This window comes from Pseudophryne corroboree, chromosome 8 (assembly GCF_028390025.1).
Source record: "Pseudophryne corroboree isolate aPseCor3 chromosome 8, aPseCor3.hap2, whole genome shotgun sequence".
NCBI lineage: Eukaryota > Metazoa > Chordata > Amphibia > Anura > Myobatrachidae > Pseudophryne > Pseudophryne corroboree.
The window spans coordinates 301263023-301282918 of NC_086451.1; the positions used below are offsets into that span (position 1 = coordinate 301263023).

General features: G+C 45.9%; 1 protein-coding gene across 1 annotated transcript in view; it reads right to left on the reverse strand.

The window, feature by feature from the left end:
- Positions 1-11473, reverse strand: part of LOC134947732 (A-kinase anchor protein 17B-like) — a 37268-nt gene extending 25795 nt beyond the window's left edge. Inside the window, exons 1-2 of the mRNA XM_063935666.1 lie at positions 10708-11473; positions 8805-8926 (exon numbers count right to left, since the gene is read on the reverse strand). Coding sequence (XP_063791736.1) covers positions 8805-8926; positions 10708-11472 — 887 coding nt within the window. The 5' untranslated portion in view covers position 11473. The remainder of the gene's footprint in view (positions 1-8804; positions 8927-10707) is intronic.
- Between the last annotated feature and the right edge of the window lie 8423 nt (positions 11474-19896).

A 19896-nucleotide genomic window follows, 5' to 3' on the forward strand; every position in this document is an offset into this window, starting at 1 on the left:
GTGCAGAGTTTACTAGTGACTGACCACTGACCAGTGACCACCAGTGCAGTTTTATTTAATATAATCCGTTCTCTGCCTGAAAAAAACGATACACAGTGACTCAGTCACATACCATATCTGTGCTCAGCCCAGTGTGCTGCATCATCTATGTATAATATCTGACTGTGCTCACACAGCTTAATTGTGGGGGAGACTGGGGAGCAGTTATAGGTTATAGCAGGAGCCAGGAGTACATATTATTAAAATTAAACAGTGCACACTTTTGCTGCAGGAGTGCCACTGCCAGTGTGACTGACCAGTGACCTGACCACACTGACCACCAGTATAGTATACTATATTGTGATTGCCTGAAAAAGTTAAACACTCGTCGTGTGACTTGTGTGGTGTTTTTTTATTCTATAAAAAACTCATTCTGCTGACAGACAGTGTCCAGCAGGTCCGTCATTATATAATATATACCTGTCCGGCTGCAGTAGTGATATATATATTTATTTTTTATATCATTATTTATCATCCAGTCGCAGCAGACACAGTACGGTAGTTCACGGCTGTAGCTACCTCTGTGTCGGCACTCGGCAGTCCATCCATAATTGTATACCACCTACCCGTGTTTTTTTTTTCTTTCTTCTTTATACATACTACATCTCATTATCATCCAGTCTATATTAGCAGCAGACACAGTACAGTACGGTAGTCCACGGCTGTAGCTACCTCTGTGTCGGCACTCGGCAGTCCATCCATAATTGTATACCACCTACCCGTGGGTTTTTTTTTTCTTCTTTATACATACTACATCTCATTATCATCCAGTCTATATTAGCAGCAGACACAGTACAGTACGGTAGTCCATGGCTGTAGCTACCTCTGTGTCGGCACTCGGCAGTCCGTCCATAATTGTATACCACCTACCCGTGGTTTTTTCTTCTTTCTTCTTTATACATACTACATCTCATTATCATCCAGTCTATATTAGCAGCAGACACAGTACAGTACGGTAGTCCACGGCTGTAGCTACCTCTGTGTCGGCACTCGGCAGTCCATCCATAATTGTATACCACCTACCCGTGTTTTTTTTTTTCTTCTTTATACATACTACATCTCATTATCATCCAGTCTATATTAGCAGCAGACACAGTACAGTACGGTAGTCCACGGCTGTAGCTACCTCTGTGTCGGCACTCGGCAGTCCATCCATAATTGTATACCACCTACCCGTGGTTTTTTTTTCTTTCTTCTTTATACATACTACATCTCATTATCAACCAGTCTATATTAGCAGCAGACACAGTACAGTACGGTAGTCCACGGCTGTAGCTACCTCTGTGTCGGCACTCGGCAGTCCGTCCATAATTGTATACCACCTACCCGTGGTTTTTTTTTCTTTCTTCTTTATACATACTACATCTCATTATCATCCAGTCTATATTAGCAGCAGACACAGTACAGTACGGTAGTCCACGGCTGTAGCTACCTCTGTGTTGGCACTCGGCAGTCCATCCATAATTGTATACCACCTACCCGTGGTTTTTTTTTTCTTCTTTATACATACTACATCTCATTATCATCCAGTCTATATTAGCAGCAGACACAGTACAGTACGGTAGTCCACGGCTGTAGCTACCTCTGTGTCGGCACTCGGCAGTCCATCCATAATTGTATACCACCTACCCGTGTTTTTTTTTTTCTTCTTTATACATACTACATCTCATTATCATCCAGTCTATATTAGCAGCAGACACAGTACAGTACGGTAGTCCACGGCTGTAGCTACCTCTGTGTCGGCACTCGGCAGTCCGTCCATAATTGTATACCACCTACCCGTGGTTTTTTTTTCTTTCTTCTTTATACATACTACATCTCATTATCATCCAGTCTATATTAGCAGCAGACACAGTACAGTACGGTAGTCCACGGCTGTAGCTACCTCTGTGTCGGCACTCGGCAGTCCGTCCATAATTGTATACCACCTACCCGTGGTTTTTTTTTCTTCTTCTTTATACATACATACTACATCTCATTATCAACCAGTCTATATTAGCAGCAGACACAGTACAGTACGGTAGTCCACGGCTGTAGCTACCTCTGTGTCGGCACTCGGCAGTCCATCCATAATTGTATACCACCTACCCGTGGTTTTTTTTTTCTTCTTTATACATACTACATCTCATTATCATCCAGTCTATATTAGCAGCAGACACAGTACAGTACGGTAGTCCACGGCTGTAGCTACCTCTGTGTCGGCACTCGGCAGTCCGTCCATAATTGTATACCACCTACCCGTGGTTTTTTTTTCTTTCTTCTTTATACATACATACTACATCTCTTTATCAACCAGTCTATATTAGCAGCAGACACAGTACGGTAGTCCACGGCTGTAGCTACCTCTGTGTCGGCACTCGGCAGTCCGTCCATAATTGTATACCACCTACCCGTGGTTTTTTTTTCTTTCTTCTTTATACATACATACTACATCTCTTTATCAACCAGTCTATATTAGCAGCAGACACAGTACGGTAGTCCACGGCTGTAGCTACCTCTGTGTCGGCACTCGGCAGTCCGTCCATAATTGTATACCACCTACCCGTGGTTTTTTTTTCTTTCTTCTTTATACATACATACTACATCTCTTTATCAACCAGTCTATATTAGCAGCAGACACAGTACAGTACGGTAGTCCACGGCTGTAGCTACCTCTGTGTCGGCACTCGGACGTCCATCCATAATTGTATACTAGTATCCATCCATCTCCATTGTTTACCTGAGGTGCCTTTTAGTTGTGCCTATTAAAATATGGAGAACAAAAATGTTGAGGTTCCAAAATTAGGGAAAGATCAAGATCCACTTCCACCTCGTGCTGAAGCTGCTGCCACTAGTCATGGCCGAGACGATGAAATGCCAGCAACGTCGTCTGCCAAGGCCGATGCCCAATGTCATAGTACAGAGCATGTCAAATCCAAAACACCAAATATCAGTAAAAAAAGGACTCCAAAACCTAAAATAAAATTGTCGGAGGAGAAGCGTAAACTTGCCAATATGCCATTTACCACACGGAGTGGCAAGGAACGGCTGAGGCCCTGGCCTATGTTCATGGCTAGTGGTTCAGCTTCACATGAGGATGGAAGCACTCAGCCTCTCGCTAGAAAAATGAAAAGACTCAAGCTGGAAAAAGCACAGCAAAGAACTGTGCGTTCTTCGAAATCCCAAATCCACAAGGAGAGTCCAATTGTGTCGGTTGCGATGCCTGACCTTCCCAACACTGGACGTGAAGAGCATGCGCCTTCCACCATTTGCACGCCCCCTGCAAGTGCTGGAAGGAGCACCCGCAGTCCAGTTCCTGATAGTCAGATTGAAGATGTCAGTGTTGAAGTACACCAGGATGAGGAGGATATGGGTGTTGCTGGCGCTGGGGAGGAAATTGACCAGGAGGATTCTGATGGTGAGGTGGTTTGTTTAAGTCAGGCACCCGGGGAGACACCTGTTGTCCGTGGGAGGAATATGGCCGTTGACATGCCTGGTGAAAATACCAAAAAAATCAGCTCTTAGGTGTGGAAGTATTTCACCAGAAATGCGGACAACATTTGTCAAGCCGTGTGTTCCCTTTGTCAAGCTGTAATAAGTAGGGGTAAGGACGTTAACCACCTCGGAACATCCTCCCTTATACGTCACCTGCAGCGCATTCATAATAAGTCAGTGACAAGTTCAAAAACTTTGGCCGACAGCGGAAGCAGTCCACTGACCAGTAAATCCCTTCCTCTTGTAACCAAGCTCACGCAAACCACCCCACCAACTCCCTCAGTGTCAATTTCCTCCTTCCCCAGGAATGCCAATAGTCCTGCAGGCCATGTCACTGGCAATTCTGATGATTCCTCTCCTGCCTGGGATTCCTCCGATGCATCCTTGCGTGTAACGCCTACTGCTGCTGGCGCTGCTGTTGTTGCTGCTGGGAGTCGATGGTCATCCCAGAGGGGAAGTCGTAAGCCCACTTGTACTACTTCCAGTAAGCAATTGACTGTTCAACAGTCCTTTGCGAGGAAGATGAAATATCACAGCAGTCATCCTGCTGCAAAGCGGATAACTGAGGCCTTGACAACTATGTTGGTGTTAGACGTGCGTCCGGTATCCGCCGTTACTTCACAGGGAACTAGACAATTTATTGAGGCAGTGTGCCCCCCTTACCAAATACCATCTAGGTTCCACTTCTCTAGGCAGGCGATACCGAGAATGTACACGGACGTCAGAAAAAGACTCACCAGTGTCCTAAAAAATGCAGTTGTACCCAATGTCCACTTAACCACGGACATGTGGACAAGTGGAGCAGGGCAGGGTCAGGACTATATGACTGTGACAGCCCACTGGGTAGATGTATGGACTCCCGCCGCAAGAACAGCAGCGGCGGCACCAGTAGCAGCATCTCGCAAACGCCAACTCTTTCCTAGGCAGGCTACGCTTTGTATCACCGCTTTCCAGAATACGCACACAGCTGAAAACCTCTTACGGCAACTGAGGAAGATCATCGCGGAATGGCTTACCCCAATTGGACTCTCCTGGGGATTTGTGGCATCGGACAACGCCAGCAATATTGTGTGTGCATTAAATATGGGCAAATTCCAGCACGTCCCATGTTTTGCACATACCTTGAATTTGGTGGTGCAGAATTTTTTAAAAAACGACAGGGGCGTGCAAGAGATGCTGTCGGTGGCCAGAAGAATTGCGGGACACTTTCGGCGTACAGGCACCACGTACAGAAGACTGGAGCACCACCAAAAACTACTGAACCTGCCCTGCCATCATCTGAAGCAAGAAGTGGTAACGAGGTGGAATTCAACCCTCTATATGCTTCAGAGGTTGGAGGAGCAGCAAAAGGCCATTCAAGCCTATACAATTGAGCACGATATAGGAGGTGGAATGCACCTGTCTCAAGCGCAGTGGAGAATGATTTCAACGTTGTGCAAGGTTCTGATGCCCTTTGAACTTGCCACACGTGAAGTCAGTTCAGACACTGCCAGCCTGAGTCAGGTCATTCCCCTCATCAGGCTTTTGCAGAAGAAGCTGGAGACATTGAAGGAGGAGCTAACACGGAGCGATTCCGCTAGGCATGTGGGACTTGTGGATGGAGCCCTTAATTCGCTTAACAAGGATTCACGGGTGGTCAATCTGTTGAAATCAGAGCACTACATTTTGGCCACCATGCTCGATCCTAGATTTAAAGCCTACCTTGGATCTCTCTTTCCGGCAGACACAAGTCTGCTGGGGTTGAAAGACCTGCTGGTGAGAAAATTGTCAAGTCAAGCGGAACGCGACCTGTCAACATCTCCTCCTTCACATTCTCCCGCAACTGGGGGTGCGAGGAAAAGGCTCAGAATTCCGAGCCCACCCGCTGGCGGTGATGCAGGGCAGTCTGGAGCGACTGCTGATGCTGACATCTGGTCCGGACTGAAGGACCTGACAACGATTACGGACATGTCGTCTACTGTCACTGCATATGATTCTCTCAACATTGAAAGAATGGTGGAGGATTATATGAGTGACCGCATCCAAGTAGGCACGTCACACAGTCCGTACTTATACTGGCAGGAAAAAGAGGCAATTTGGAGGCCCTTGCACAAACTGGCTTTATTCTACCTAAGTTGCCCTCCCACAAGTGTGTACTCTGAAAGAGTGTTTAGTGCCGCCGCTCACCTTGTCAGCAATCGGCGTACGAGGTTACATCCAGAAAATGTGGAGAAGATGATGTTCATTAAAATGAATTATAATCAATTCCTCCGCGGAGACATTGACCAGCAGCAATTGCCTCCACAAAGTACACAGGGAGCTGAGATGGTGGATTCCAGTGGGGACGAATTGATAATCTGTGAGGAGGGGGATGTACACGGTGATATATCGGAGGATGATGATGAGGTGGACATCTTGCCTCTGTAGAGCCAGTTTGTGCAAGGAGAGATTAACTGCTTCTTTTTTGGGGGGGGTCCAAACCAACCCGTCATATCAGTCACAGTCGTGTGGCAGACCCTGTCACTGAAATGATGGGTTGGTTAAAGTGTGCATGTCCTGTTTTGTTTATACAACATAAGGGTGGGTGGGAGGGCCCAAGGACAATTCCATCTTGCACCTCTTTTTTCTTTTCTTTTTCTTTGCGTCATGTGCTGTTTGGGGAGGGTTTTTTGGAAGGGCCATCCTGCGTGACACTGCAGTGACACTCCTAGATGGGCCCGGTGTTTGTGTCGGCCACTAGGGTCGCTTATCTTACTCACACAGTCAGCTACCTCATTGCGCCTCTTTTTTTCTTTGCGTCATGTGCTGTTTGGGGAGGGTTTTTTGGAAGGGACATCCTGCGTGACACTGCAGTGCCACTCCTAGATGGGCCCGGTGTTTGTGTCGGCCACTAGGGTCGCTTATCTTACTCACACAGTCAGCTACCTCATTGCGCCTCTTTTTTTCTTTGCGTCATGTGCTGTTTGGGGAGGGTTTTTTGGAAGGGACATCCTGCGTGACACTGCAGTGCCACTCCTAGATGGGCCCGGTGTTTGTGTCGGCCACTAGGGTCGCTTATCTTACTCACACAGCGACCTCGGTGCAAATTTTAGGACTAAAAATAATATTGTGAGGTGTGAGGTATTCAGAATAGACTGAAAATGAGTGGAAATTATGGTTTTTGAGGTTAATAATACTTTGGGATCAAAATGACCCCCAAATTCTACGATTTAAGCTGTTTTTTAGGATTTTTTGAAAAAAACACCCGAATCCAAAACACACCCGAATCCGACAAAAAAAATTCGGTGAGGTTTTGCCAAAACGCGGTCGAACCCAAAACACGGCCGCGGAACCGAACCCAAAACCAAAACACAAAACCCGAAAAATTTCCGGCGCTCATCTCTATTTTTTACGGCTTAGAGTCAGCGGATTATAAGGAAAGGCTAAGTAGGTTACATATGTTTACATTAGAAAAGAGGCGTTTAAAGGGCTGTGCTGACGTGGAGATTTCCCCAGAGATGTGTGCTCAGCGGTCTAGCACAGACCGCTCAGCACACATCTCTCCCCCCGCTCAGCACAGCGCAATGTGCTGAGCAAAGGGGGGGGGGGGGGAGATACGTGGGGCCGCTCATTTCACCCAGCGGTGAAATGAGCGACCTCCTAGATTGTACATGCATGCAGGCCAATCTAGCACTGGCGATAGTGAGGCGCGGGACCGCGCATCGCTGACGCCGGCACCCATACACACGGAGCGATGTTCTAAGCAATCTAGTCAGATTGCTTAGAAAAGAGCTGAACATCGCTCCGTGTGCACCCCCCTTAAGAGGAGACATGATTAACATTTACAAATACATTAAGGGTCAATATATGGAACCAGGGTCGGAATGGCCCACAGGGGAAAGATATGGAATTCTCTGCCAGAGAAGGTTGTAATGGCTGACTCAATGGATAGGTTTAAGAAAGGGCTAGACAAATTTTTAAGTGAAAAAGGCATACAAGGATATAACCTTTCATAATAATGTATGGTAGTATCTGGGTCAGTAAAAATAAATCCAGATCATAGCAGTAGAACAAATATAGGTTGAACTTGATGGACAATTGTCTTTTATTAACTTCAACAATTATGTAACTATTTAGGAGCAAATGGTTAATTGTCATTTGCTCCCATACATTTCGAGATTTTCGTTCCAACCAGCCAGATCTGATCTTTAGGTGTATGGCCAGCTTTAGCCTAAATGCATTTTTATTTCAATGGAATTAGTCACTGGGCAAAATTGTAAAAAAAAAAAAATATAAATATATTCATACATTTTTCTAAAGTTGTTTTTGTACAGTTAGCATTATGCACCAATTCTTCCAAGTATCAGAATGCCAGATATTGTTCTTAAAGTATGATGTAATCAGGCCAGAAGCAATGATATGGCTTTCCTCTTTTCATTGTTTTCTCCCCACAAACGACACTCACCTGCTATTCCAATAACACATACTATGAAAATTGGATGTAACATTGATTAAATACAGCATGGGTCTACTAGCATTGCTTTACTATGTAGTCTCACATACATTTAGCATACAGCAATCATTTTGAATGCTGTAATATTCTTGAGGCGGGAACTACTGTGTCATCGGAGCGTGGATCTGGGCTTAAAAGTGACTGCAAGGTTTATTTACAACAGAATGCTACCTAAACTTGTTTTATTATGATGTTTAATCCCAATTACAAAGCACTGTGGAATATGCTGACACTGTATAAAAAATGTTAATAAATAAAATACAGCATGAATAGTAATGTACTGGCAAATAGTCTCACTATAATTGATAAAATCACTGATCACTGTTTATATATGGAATAATGCTATCCCTAATCGCCATACCCCCTAACCCTAACTCTCACTACCCGTAGCTTAACCCTAACCCTCCCGGTGGTACCTAAGCCTAACCCCCGCTCCCTGCACCCTAACTCTAACCTTCCCACCCCCACAGACAAACCCTAAACCTCCCCAGTGGTGCCTAACCCTCTCCCCCACAGCCTAAACCTAACCCCCCCCCCCCCCTGCAGCCTATCCCTAAGCATCCCCGCATACTTACATTCGTAATTCCAACACCAGCATTGCAATACATTTATACATTTCAGCATCCTTGTGTCGGTAATCCGAGCAGTGTCGGAATTCCGGCGCTGGTATTCCGACTGCTGGGATCCCGAACGCCAGGATCCTAAACGGATCACATTATATATGGATATAAGACGGATTTCTTTGATCACTTGTGTATTCTAAAGCTAGAATTTACAGAACTGTTGTACATTGTAGACTACAGTATCATTTTGTTCCCACCTTTCTGCTTCCTCTTCTTTCTCTTGTTTCCTCTGCTGTTCCAGCTCCAGTAGTTTAAGACGCTCAGCAGTCCGCTTGTTTACTGCCTCCTCGCTAAAGTGGTTGCTTGTATCAACAGTTATCTATTTAAACAGTTTGAAAAGGAAAATAAAAATTGCAACGTGACACACTAGTAGCACACTACATGAAGGATATAACAGTGATATTGAGGATGACTGTGTATCTTTATCTAGAAACTGGTTAAACATAGAAAACTGTCAATGTATATTAGATGGTCCCTGTGGTATTTTGTTGATCTAACAGATTTTGTTTCTGTACTGTAGAACCATTTAAAATTGAGTCATGTCTCTCTAAGTGGGTGAGACCGCTATCTGATGGCGTGTAAGGGGAGGCAACAAGTGTAAACATTTCTTAGCTTTCATTGGTAAGCCATAAGAACAGCTAATGTGCCTTCCTATCTTTTCTTTTGGAGTGCATCCAGACAAATACAAGTACATAGATAATGATGGATCAAAAGCAACCATCACTGAAATGGACAGATGCAGCTATAACTGGGCGATAATCAGAGGCAGAACTCTGGGAGGCAACGGAGTCAGCTGCCGCCGGGCTCCTGCTTTGAAGGGGAGCTCCTCTCCTCCTGCTCTATGTGTTCAGCGACATTAATCAATTAAGTTAATTGACAACAGCCGGTAACTCTTCCGTAGCTGACTTCCCCAGTAGTCACTACACCTTACAAATCGCAAGATATACTGGAAGCAGACACCTTACTGATGAAGCTATTTGCTCCTATAAAGGAAGCATGAGATTTCTAACTATATGAAGTTATTTCTCTGACAATTACAAGTAACTTCATATAGTTAGAATTCTCATACTTCCTGTGTAAGAGCAGATATCTCCATCAGTAAGGTGCATGCTTCAGTGTAATAGGTTGTAGGTTCTAATCCTGGATATGACACTTGCAGATTAATTGTCAGAGAAATAATCAGCATTGGGAGGGACTGAGCAGATCTATGTAGTGTGTGGCTGGACCCCTACATAGATCTGCCTAATTGCAATGGTTTTGTAGTAGCTTCATATAGTTAGAATCTGCAGGCTTACTATGCAGGAGCAAATGATATACATAGAGGGGGGACACCAATAATTTTCTTGCCTCCGGGCAACTGGGACAAACTTACACCACTGGCGATAATTACAGATAGATGCCGCTATAACTAGGCAATAATTATGCCATTGCTAGGTTTAGCACCAGTCTGCTATCTGTGCATGTATGACAAACCTGGTCTACATGTCTGGTGCAAAACTGGCCAAGAACTCAGTCAGTGGCGAATTAACCATTAGGCACGTGAGGCACATGCCTAGGGGCAGCACTTGTTTGGGGGCGGCACTCGTATGCTTGTGTTGGTACTTTCAGCCCAAAAAGTACCAGTAACTGCAAAATATTTCCACTGTACTGTACCATATGCCATCCTGAATGGAGTGTAAATAGGTAGGACATGCACATACTGCCCCTGTCAGCTGTCCTACTAGGTAAATATGTATACATAATAAAAATGTCATAGTTAGTGGCTTTTTTGATTCTATTAAATTGGCTGTCATCAAATGAGGGCTTATAACCTATCAATAAAAATAATAAAATTAGTCAAGTGGGTGGCGCCCTCACACCTATGTCTGCCCCTGAACTAAGAGACCTTGATCCAGTCACTGCACAACACAGACATTAGGTTTATATCAACTTTCTAGCCCAGCTTTTCGGGGATAGTCATGAAGCAAGGGGAGAAGATCTTATTTTATATAGATATAGGATATGGGCTGAAGTTGGCAGATACTACAGGGGAAAGCAGATGTTGTACTGCAACTGTGGTGTGTAAAGTACATTACCCATGTGATTACAATAATATTTCACCTTTATATCACACGCCAGAGATTTTCCATCCTCTGCAGTGAATATGAGCTTCATTCCTTGCAATGAATTGATTGCATCTAAGGTACTTGATTGGCTTTCATACTGGAGGAAAGCATGAAAGGGCTGCAGGACACCACCAGTCAGTGCGCTTCCGGCTGTCTCTTCTCTGTATGGATCAAGCATGGGAATGTCAATATTTGCAATTTTTCCATATTTTTCAAAAGTGTTTCTCACAACCTCCTCGCTTGGTTTTTCTATATTTGAGCCCAAAGTTGAAAACCATTTACATGGCAATCCCTCCAAATGAATACAAGATGAAAATATATTATGCGCTGGGATGACCTCTGAATCTTCCACCATTTGCGATAGTAAATCCTGAGCATTATCATTAGCAGGAAATTCAGGAGGAGCCTCAGTGACCTCTATGCTTAGTGGTTTGGTAATGCAGCTTATTTGAAGGCTTTGCCCATTAAGTTTTTCCCAAAAAATGTGAGATAGACATTTAGTGTCAGTTTCACCTTCAATTCGGACAAACTCCCTTGTGGTTTTAGAAACCCTAAGAGAACTGAAACAGTCTGGAGCAACCATATTCTTTAGTTGTTCCAGAATGTCCCAATTTGATACTGATCTACATTGATCTGTTTCTTCTGGAAGGATAACAGAAATGATTAACTTTGTCTTTGGCTTGAGATACAGGCGGTTTGCAGCATTTAATTCAACCACTTCAGAGTCATCATACACCGGAGTTGCAATCATTGTGTTCATTCCCTCTGCAATAAAAGAGTAACCACAATATTATTAAAGATTTCTAAACATAAAATACAACTTAGTGACGAATAATTTTATTCATATCCTCAAAGTGCTCCATTTGGCACAACTGCAAGAGACTCATGTTAAATTTACACAAGAGCTTATATCACCCCTGGTCAAAGAAAACATATGGGGGGTCATTCCGAGTTGATCGTAGCTGTGCTAAATTTAGCACAGCTACACAATCAGGCACTCAGACATGCGGTGGGATGCCCAGCACAGGGCTAGTCCGCCCCGCATGTCAGTGCCGGTCCCCCCCCCCCCTCCCGCAGAAGTGCAAAAGCATCGCACAGTGGCGATGCTTTTGCATTTGAGAAGTAACTCCCGGCCAGCACAGCTCCTGTGGCTGGCCGGGAGAACCTCCTCGCTGCCCGTGGTCGCAGCGGCTGCATGTGACATCACACAGCCGCTGCGGCACGCCCCCCACACGGTTCACCCACGCCTGCGTTGGCCGGACCGTGCCCCCAAAACAGCAACCAAACGCCGCCGTGCCGCCCCCTCCCGCCCAGCGACCGCCTCTGCCTGTCAATCAGGCAGAGGTGATCGCTAGGGAGCGACGCCGTTCGGCCGTCCGGCATGCGCCGGTGTACTGCGGCGTCGGCACATACGCAGTTCCGACCCGATCGCTGCTCTGCGATAAACTGCAGCGAGCGATCGGGTCAGAATGACCCCCATGGTCCCTTCTGAATCTAGGAAATGCCTAAAGTGTGGGACTACCAATGCTTTATTTTTACACTGTTTCTGGAGCTGCCCCAAAATAAAGAAGTTCTGGTTTAAGGTGTTATGGTTTATTAATTCAACGTTCCGTCTCAGATTGAAGTTAGACTGCAAAGCAATGCTTGGTTTACACTTTTCAGATTGGGGCATCCCATCACAAAAGAAACACCTTGGGCCAAATGTAATAGAGTGAGAGTTTCAAAAAAAGTGAGAGATTTGGTAAGGTTTTGCAGTTTTTTTTTTAAAGTGGCAATCATTTACACAGCAAGATCAACCTGGTTTTGCAGTATAAATGATTGCCACTTTAAAAAAAAACCTGAAAAACCTTACCAAATCTCTCACTTTCTGAAACTCTCACTCTATTACATTTGGCCCCTTATCCCTTTATTATATGTTATTTTGACGTTGGGGAAAAAGCTGATTCTCACTAATTGGTTATTAAATCCCATTCTAGGCTTGATACTTTACGTTCTCGCATTATTCACATTCTCTATTTAGATTGCCAGTCCACCCTACCAAATGTTGAATGTAATGTTATACGATTTTATAGAAAATGGGGCCCCTTCATAGAGTCTTTGGACTCCTCTCACCAGCAACATATATTGTCTCTCTTTGACTCAACTAAATGGACTTTGCTTCATCAAATTGCAGATGAGCCCTGATGGAGGCTGACTGTTTGATTAACATTTGCCCCCACCCATGTTTCATTGGTCATACCACACTCTTTGTCTTATGTTTTACACCTGTTCCAAATGTGTATTTTCTGACTCAGACTTTATGCCCTATGTCCCTCCTTCCCTTCCCTCTCTAGTTCTGCCTCATTCTTTTGTTTTCTTTTCACTTTCTCTTTTTATTGTTATTTGTTTCTGTAATATTTGTGCATGTCCGACTTTCAATTGTTAATTGTCTGATTCTCATCCACACACTACTTATTTTTGCCACAGGACTTATTAGATAACTAGGTGATTCATTGCACCCTACGGGCGCTCTTCACACCATCGTAAGGGGCTACGCCCCCTTAACCCTTGCACACCCTTGTGGCGTGCAATATTTTTATTATATGGAGTATTACATCCAATCATAATTGTGTGAGTGGTTAAATATTGCACGGACAAAGGGCGTGCAATGGTTAAGGGGTGGAAGCCCCTTGCAATGGCATGAACAGTGAACGCAGAGCCTGATGAATCACCTAGTAGGTGCTTTGGTTGTGGGAGTGGCGGGTGCGGGGAAGATGCAGATGGGACTCTGGGGTGCCGCGGGAGGGGTGGTTGCGGTGGTGCTGCAGGTGGGGGAGGGGCTAATGCAGTGGTGCCACAGGTGGGGGAGGGTGTGTGGGTGCCACGGGTGGTGGTCCGAAGCCACTGCGGGTAGGGGAGGAGCAGTTGTGGGGGTGTCCCGGGTGGGGGAGGGGCGGATGCAGTGGTGTGGCAGGAGGGGCGGGTGCGGGGTTGCTTCAGGTGGGGGAGGGGGCCCGGAGCTACCGCGGTGCTGGAGAGGGTGTGTGGGGGTGCCACGGATGGGGCCCAGAGGTACTGTGAGTGGGGGAGCGGTGAGTAATGCTTATCCTGCTTCTCCTCCTGTCAGCAGCTAAGCTGCTGTCCTCCTTTTGGCAGTGGCTCTCCCGGAGACTCGCACAGCAGCCAGTCACTATTGTCAGAGCCGGTGTTCCAACGCGCCGCATTACAGGGAAGAAGATGCACTCAATAAACTACAGCTCCCAGAAGCCCTAAGGGCCGGAATGCTTCGGCGCTAAGGACTGCTGGGAGCTGTAGTTTATTTAGTGTGTCTACTTCCCTGTAATATGCACAGGTGCTAACAATAGAGACTGGCTGGCAGAACTGAGTGACTGGCTGAATCAATGTAAAAGGTGAGAGTGCTGTGCAGTGTCAGTGACACTGCACACAGGTCCGGCGCTAGCCGCTCAGCAAAGGGATGCAGTGCAGGGAGGCACCAGGAAGGAGAGACGTTCTCCCTGCTCTGCATCCCTGTGCTGAGCTTCTGCTGCTATCCCTGCTGCTGCCGGCTGCTGTCACACATGCAGTGGCGCCGGAAGCACAAAACCTTATCTCCCCCTTGGCGCCGACAGCACAAAGCCTCCTCTCCCCCTCCCCTCCCCTGTGTGACATTCAGTGGCCGGGCGGGAGCCAAAGGCGGTGGAGCTAGATGGGAGTAAGGGGCGGAACTACACGGGACCATGCTGCAGCTTCGGCCAGCCAGACTTCATTAGATAAGTGTCTGGAAAGAGAGTGAGTGTGTGTGTGTATACAGTGTCTGTGTATACTGTATATATGTGTGTAATGTATGTACAGTATGTATGTGTGTGTGTATATATATGTGTGTTGTGTGTGTGTGTATGTGTGACTGCTGCATAATGTGTGTAAGCATCACTGGTACAGGGGGCGTTACGTGTGTAAGCGGCACTTGTACAGAGGGCGTTATGTGTGTAAGCGGTACTGGTAGAGGGGGCATTACGTGTGTAAGCGTCACTGGTACAGGGGGCGTTACGTGTGTAAACGTCACTGGTACAGGGGGGGTACGTGTGTGAGCGTCACTGGTACAGGGGGTGTTACATGTGTAAGCGGCACTTTTACAGGGGGCGTTACGTGTGTAAGCATCACTGCTACAGGGGGCATTACGTGTGTAAGCGTCACTGCTACAGGGGGTGTTACTTGTGTAAGCGTCAGTGGTACAGGGGGGCATGACATGTGTAAGCGTCACTGCTACAGGGGGCATTACGTGTGTAAGCATCACTGCTACAGGGGTTGTTACATGTGTAAGTGTCTCTGGTACAGGGGGCATCACATGTGTAAGCGTCACTGGTTCAGGGGGCATTACATGTGTAAGCGTCTCTGGTACAGGGGGCATTACATGTGTAAGCGTCACTGCTACAGGGGGTGCTACTTGTGTAAGCGTCAGTGGTACAGGGGGGGCGTGACATGTGTAAGCGTCTCTGGTTCAGGGGGCATTACATGTGTAAGTGTCTCTACTACAGGGGTCGTTATGTGCGCTGTGCGTTTGTAAAGTATGCGTGGGTGCAAAATTATAGTTTGCAGGGGGGGCACCGAACACTCTAGCAACGGCCCTGACTGCACACCCACTGCACTGCACAGCACTGTCACCTTTTACATTGATTCAGCGTCCAGGCATTACCCTCCGCGATATCACCCTCTCTATCTGCTACATTAACCATCTCGGGGCTTCCAGGCCGGCAGGCCAGGTGCTGTGTTGCGGAGTCAGGGCCTCTGGGGATCTGGGTGCGGCTGTGGCAGGGAGGCACTTCTGTGACATCACATGCAGAGCAGGCTCCGGGGCTCAGAGAGTATGCGGCGCAGGGAGGCCTATGAAAGCCTTCCGCTGCGCCGCTTTCATACACATCTATGCCCGTGGCTGCAGCAGCTTTTGTTCCACCTGCGGCGCGGCTAGGGAGTGGGGATTGTTGATGCCGGAGGGGGCAGGCGGACTGGCAGCAAGACATTGGTGGTCATTCCGAGTTGATCGCTCGCTAGCAGTTTTTAGCAGCTGTGCAAACGCTATGCCGCTGCCCACTGGGAGTGAATTTTAGCTTAGCAGAAGTGCGAATGAAGGGATCGGAGAGCGGGTACAAAAATATTTTGTGCAGGTTCAGAGTAGCTTCAGACCTACTTGGCGCTTGCGATCACTTCAGACCATTCAGTTCCTAATTTGACGTCATGAACACGCCCTGCGTTCGCCCAGCCACGCCTGCGTTTTTCCGAACACTCCCTGAAAACGGGCAGTTGACACCCAGAAACACCCTTTTCCTGTCAATCACTCTGTGGCTGCCTGTGCGACTGCAAAGCATCGCTAGACCCTGTGTAAAACTACATCGTTCGTTGTAATAGTACGCCGCACGTGCGCATTGCGCTGCATACGCATGCACAGAAGTGCCAAGTTTTTGCCTGATCGCTGAACAGCGAACGAATGCAGCTAGCGATCAACTTGGAATGACCCCCATAGGACGCTGCAGTAAAAGGATTGTTTTTTCTCCTATGTACAGCGCAGAGACTTGATGCAGATGCAGTGGCATACCCTCCAGTTGTACCTTTTTGGCAGGTACAGTACCTTTTTTATGGTCTGTACCGTTTTGCGACTCTCCAAGCTTCCATTGAAAATATAGGAAAAGGGGCGTGTCCATGCTGCTGTACCCGTGGCCACGCCCCCTTTTCGAATGTGTATCAATGTTTATGTGTACATTGTTGGAGGGTGTGTTGCTGCAGATGCAGTGGGACTATTTTGGGGTGTGGGGCTGGAGCTGCAGCTTCATCAGTCCCATTGCTAATCCTGCTCTGTGAAAACACAGCAGGCAAAGGGCAGAGCCTCCCATTGGATGTAACCTGTGAGGGAGGGCGTTTCTCGCCCAATCAGCTGTGGACTGGGTGTGATAGACCTGCTGCTAATCCAATGAGAGCTCCTAGCCACGCCCAGCATTAGAGACCCAGGCACAGAATCACAGGGCTATTATATAGGAGATGGATTTTTGTTCCCGTTTTTATATCTTGCTATGCTTATTACTGGGTACTATTGTGTCTGTATTTTTATCTGTTGTTCGATTTGGCTGTATTCCATGCCTTTTCCTTGTGTCTGCACGAATGTTTATTTTTTCTTCAGTTTCATTGTGAAAAACTCAATAAATATATTTAAAAAAAAATACAACAGTGTATACGGGAAAAATTAAAATCCAGTTTTTATTGAAATTCAAGCACTTTAAGTCCAATGGATAACCTGAAATGGTGTAAAGGTAAGTAGTAAGCTGCTAGAGACTAAAAAATGTAGTTTAGCAAAAACTGAATAATGTAAATATCAGAGGTACAAAAAAAGACCTTTTCAGGGAACAAGTAATGGGTTAAGAATGTAAAGTTGTTTGGCAGTAATTAAAAACAGTTTTGCCTGGGCAATGAATTGGTATCCGTTCACATGGTCGACCATGTTATGGTCGACAGTCATTAGGTCGACCACTATTGGTCGACATTGACATGGTCGACATGGACACATGGTCGACACATGAAAATGGTCAACACATGAAAGGTCGACACATGAAAAGGTCGACATGAGTTTAACTTTTTTTTCTTTTGGGGAACTTTTCCATACTTTACGATCCACATGGACTACGATTGGAACGGTAGTCTGTGCCGAGCGAAGCGGTAGCGGAGCGAAGGCACCATACCCGAAGCTTGGCGAGCGAAGCGAGCCATGCGAGGGGACGCGGTGCACTAATTGGGGTTCCCAGTCACTTTACGCAAAAAACGACACCAAAAAAACTTAAAAAAACTCATGTTGACCTTTTCATGTGTCGACCATGTGTCCATGTCGACCATGTCAATGTCGACCAATAGTGGTCGACCTAATGACTGTCGACCATAACATGGTCGACCATTCATACCGGAACCCAATGAATTACCACCAGTAGATTACTGAGGACTGGAAAAAGGTCTTATGGACCAATTAATCAAAGTTTGAAAACGTTGGTCCACATAGCAGGGACTTTGTACACCGTAGACGTAAGTATGGTTCATCAGTGTGTGACATTTATTTACTAAACATTGGCTTAGCAAAGCTTTGCCTTTTTTACAGGAAGTGGCACTTTTAAAAAGCTTCAACCTAGTAAATAAACCATTGTGACACTAAGTGGCAAACATGGGGGTGGGAGCAGGATGGTCTGGGGCTTTTTTCCGCTGGATTCAGAGTTGGTGACTTGTATAAACTATAAAGTGACTTGCACCCTTAACCAAAAAGGTTACCACAGTACTATTTTGCAATATCCTTGGTTTCTAGTTTCTAGTTAATCAAGGGTTAGTCTTACAGCAAAACAATAACCCAAAACGTAACTCCAGATTATGTCAGAACTACCTTTGAAAAAACTAAGAAGATAGTAGGCTTCAAATCATGGGATGGCCAGCACGGTCTCCAGACTTAAACCCCATCTAGCAGGTTTTGGATGAACTGGACAGAAGGGTGAAAGCAAAGTAACCTACAAGGGCAACACGTGTGAGATTTTCTGCAACAGTGTTGGAAAGATCTTCCCAAATGATGGTGGTCATTCCGAGTTGTTCGCTCGTTGCCGATTTTCACTATAATGCGATTAGTCGCTTACTGCGCATGCGCAAGGTTCGCAGAGCGCATGCGGTTAGTTATTTTACACAAAAGTGAGGTATTTTACTCACGGCATAACGAGGATTTTTCATTGTTCTGGTGATCGCAGTGTGATTGACAGGAAGTGGGTGTTTCTGGGCGGAAACTGGCCGTTTTCTGGGAGTGTGCGAAAAAACGCTGGCGTTTCTGGGAAAAACGCAGGAGTGTCTGAAGAAACGGGGGAGTGTCTGGGCGAACGCTGGGTGTGTTTGTGACGTCAAACCAGGAACGAAACTGACTGAACTGATCGCAATGGCTGAGTAAGTCTGGAGCTACTCAGAAACTGCTAAGTAATTTCTATTCGCAATTCTACTAATCTTTCGTTCGCAATTCTGCTAAGCTAAGATACACTCCCAGAGGGCGGCGGCTTAGCGTGTGCAATGCTGCTAAAAGAAGCTAGCGAGCGAACAACTCGGAATGAGGGCCGATATTTGATTTCCATTGTAGAAAGAATACTACAAGTGTTGTCATCAGTTTGACAATGCTAAATTCCTTGTCGTATAAACAACCCTTTATGAAGCTAAGAACACTGTACGCTGTTTGCTCAAGAAGTACCGTAATGGTACGCTATTTGCGTAACGATCGCTCAGCGGTAAGCGAGACGCTCAAGCGTCACGTTCGCTCACGGCCTAGTGATCACAGGACACGTTATTGGTTATGTCTAGGGGAAAGATTCGCTGTAACGTAGCATACGCTAGAGACCACGAGGAGGTCACCAGCGGTGCAGACGCTCACAACACTATACCTTGATATTAAACCTTATACCGATGAAACACACAGAATACCTTAATTTGAATACAGGGTGTAAATGCAACCTTGTGTAACCTGACTATCTACAAAGCTGTTTGAGCGTCACCGACGCTCAAGTGAACACTTAATACTATAGTAAATACACTGATACTGGTTTAGGGTTCCAAAGCCTATAATCTGTATTATATCTAGTATACTTGTAAAAGAGTAACAGTACAAATGATACACTACAATATAACAAAGACTTCCTAACCAAACACCTAACTAAGGGATAAACTACAATGCTATCCTGGTCTAACACAATATAATACAATACTATAAAGTTTAGTCTAGGGGAGATTTGAGAGAAAAGAGAGAATAGAGAGAGAGAAATAGACACAGAGAGAGAGAGAGAGAGAAATTGGCTCACAGAAAGACAATGATTACGGAGAGAACTTACGCACAAAGGGTATGATCGCCTGCGCCTCGATATCCAGCTCCCGATTATCAGCAGATAACCGTTGATGAGAGAGTGAGAGCTGGATGTGGTCGGTCTGCCTATTTATGCCCCACACACAATGCAATCTCCTAGTCCCTACAATCCTACAGTTTATTGGACACAGGAATTCGGCCCTGTACTGTAACCAAAGGTCATAGGTTGATTCATACAGGTGGGCTGTGCTGATTTCCAACAGCTCAGGTGGGTGGGGAACTGGGTTTCCCGCCGCATACCTGAGTATGTGCAAATCATAGAAATGGACATAAACTTCTTATGTCCATAACTAT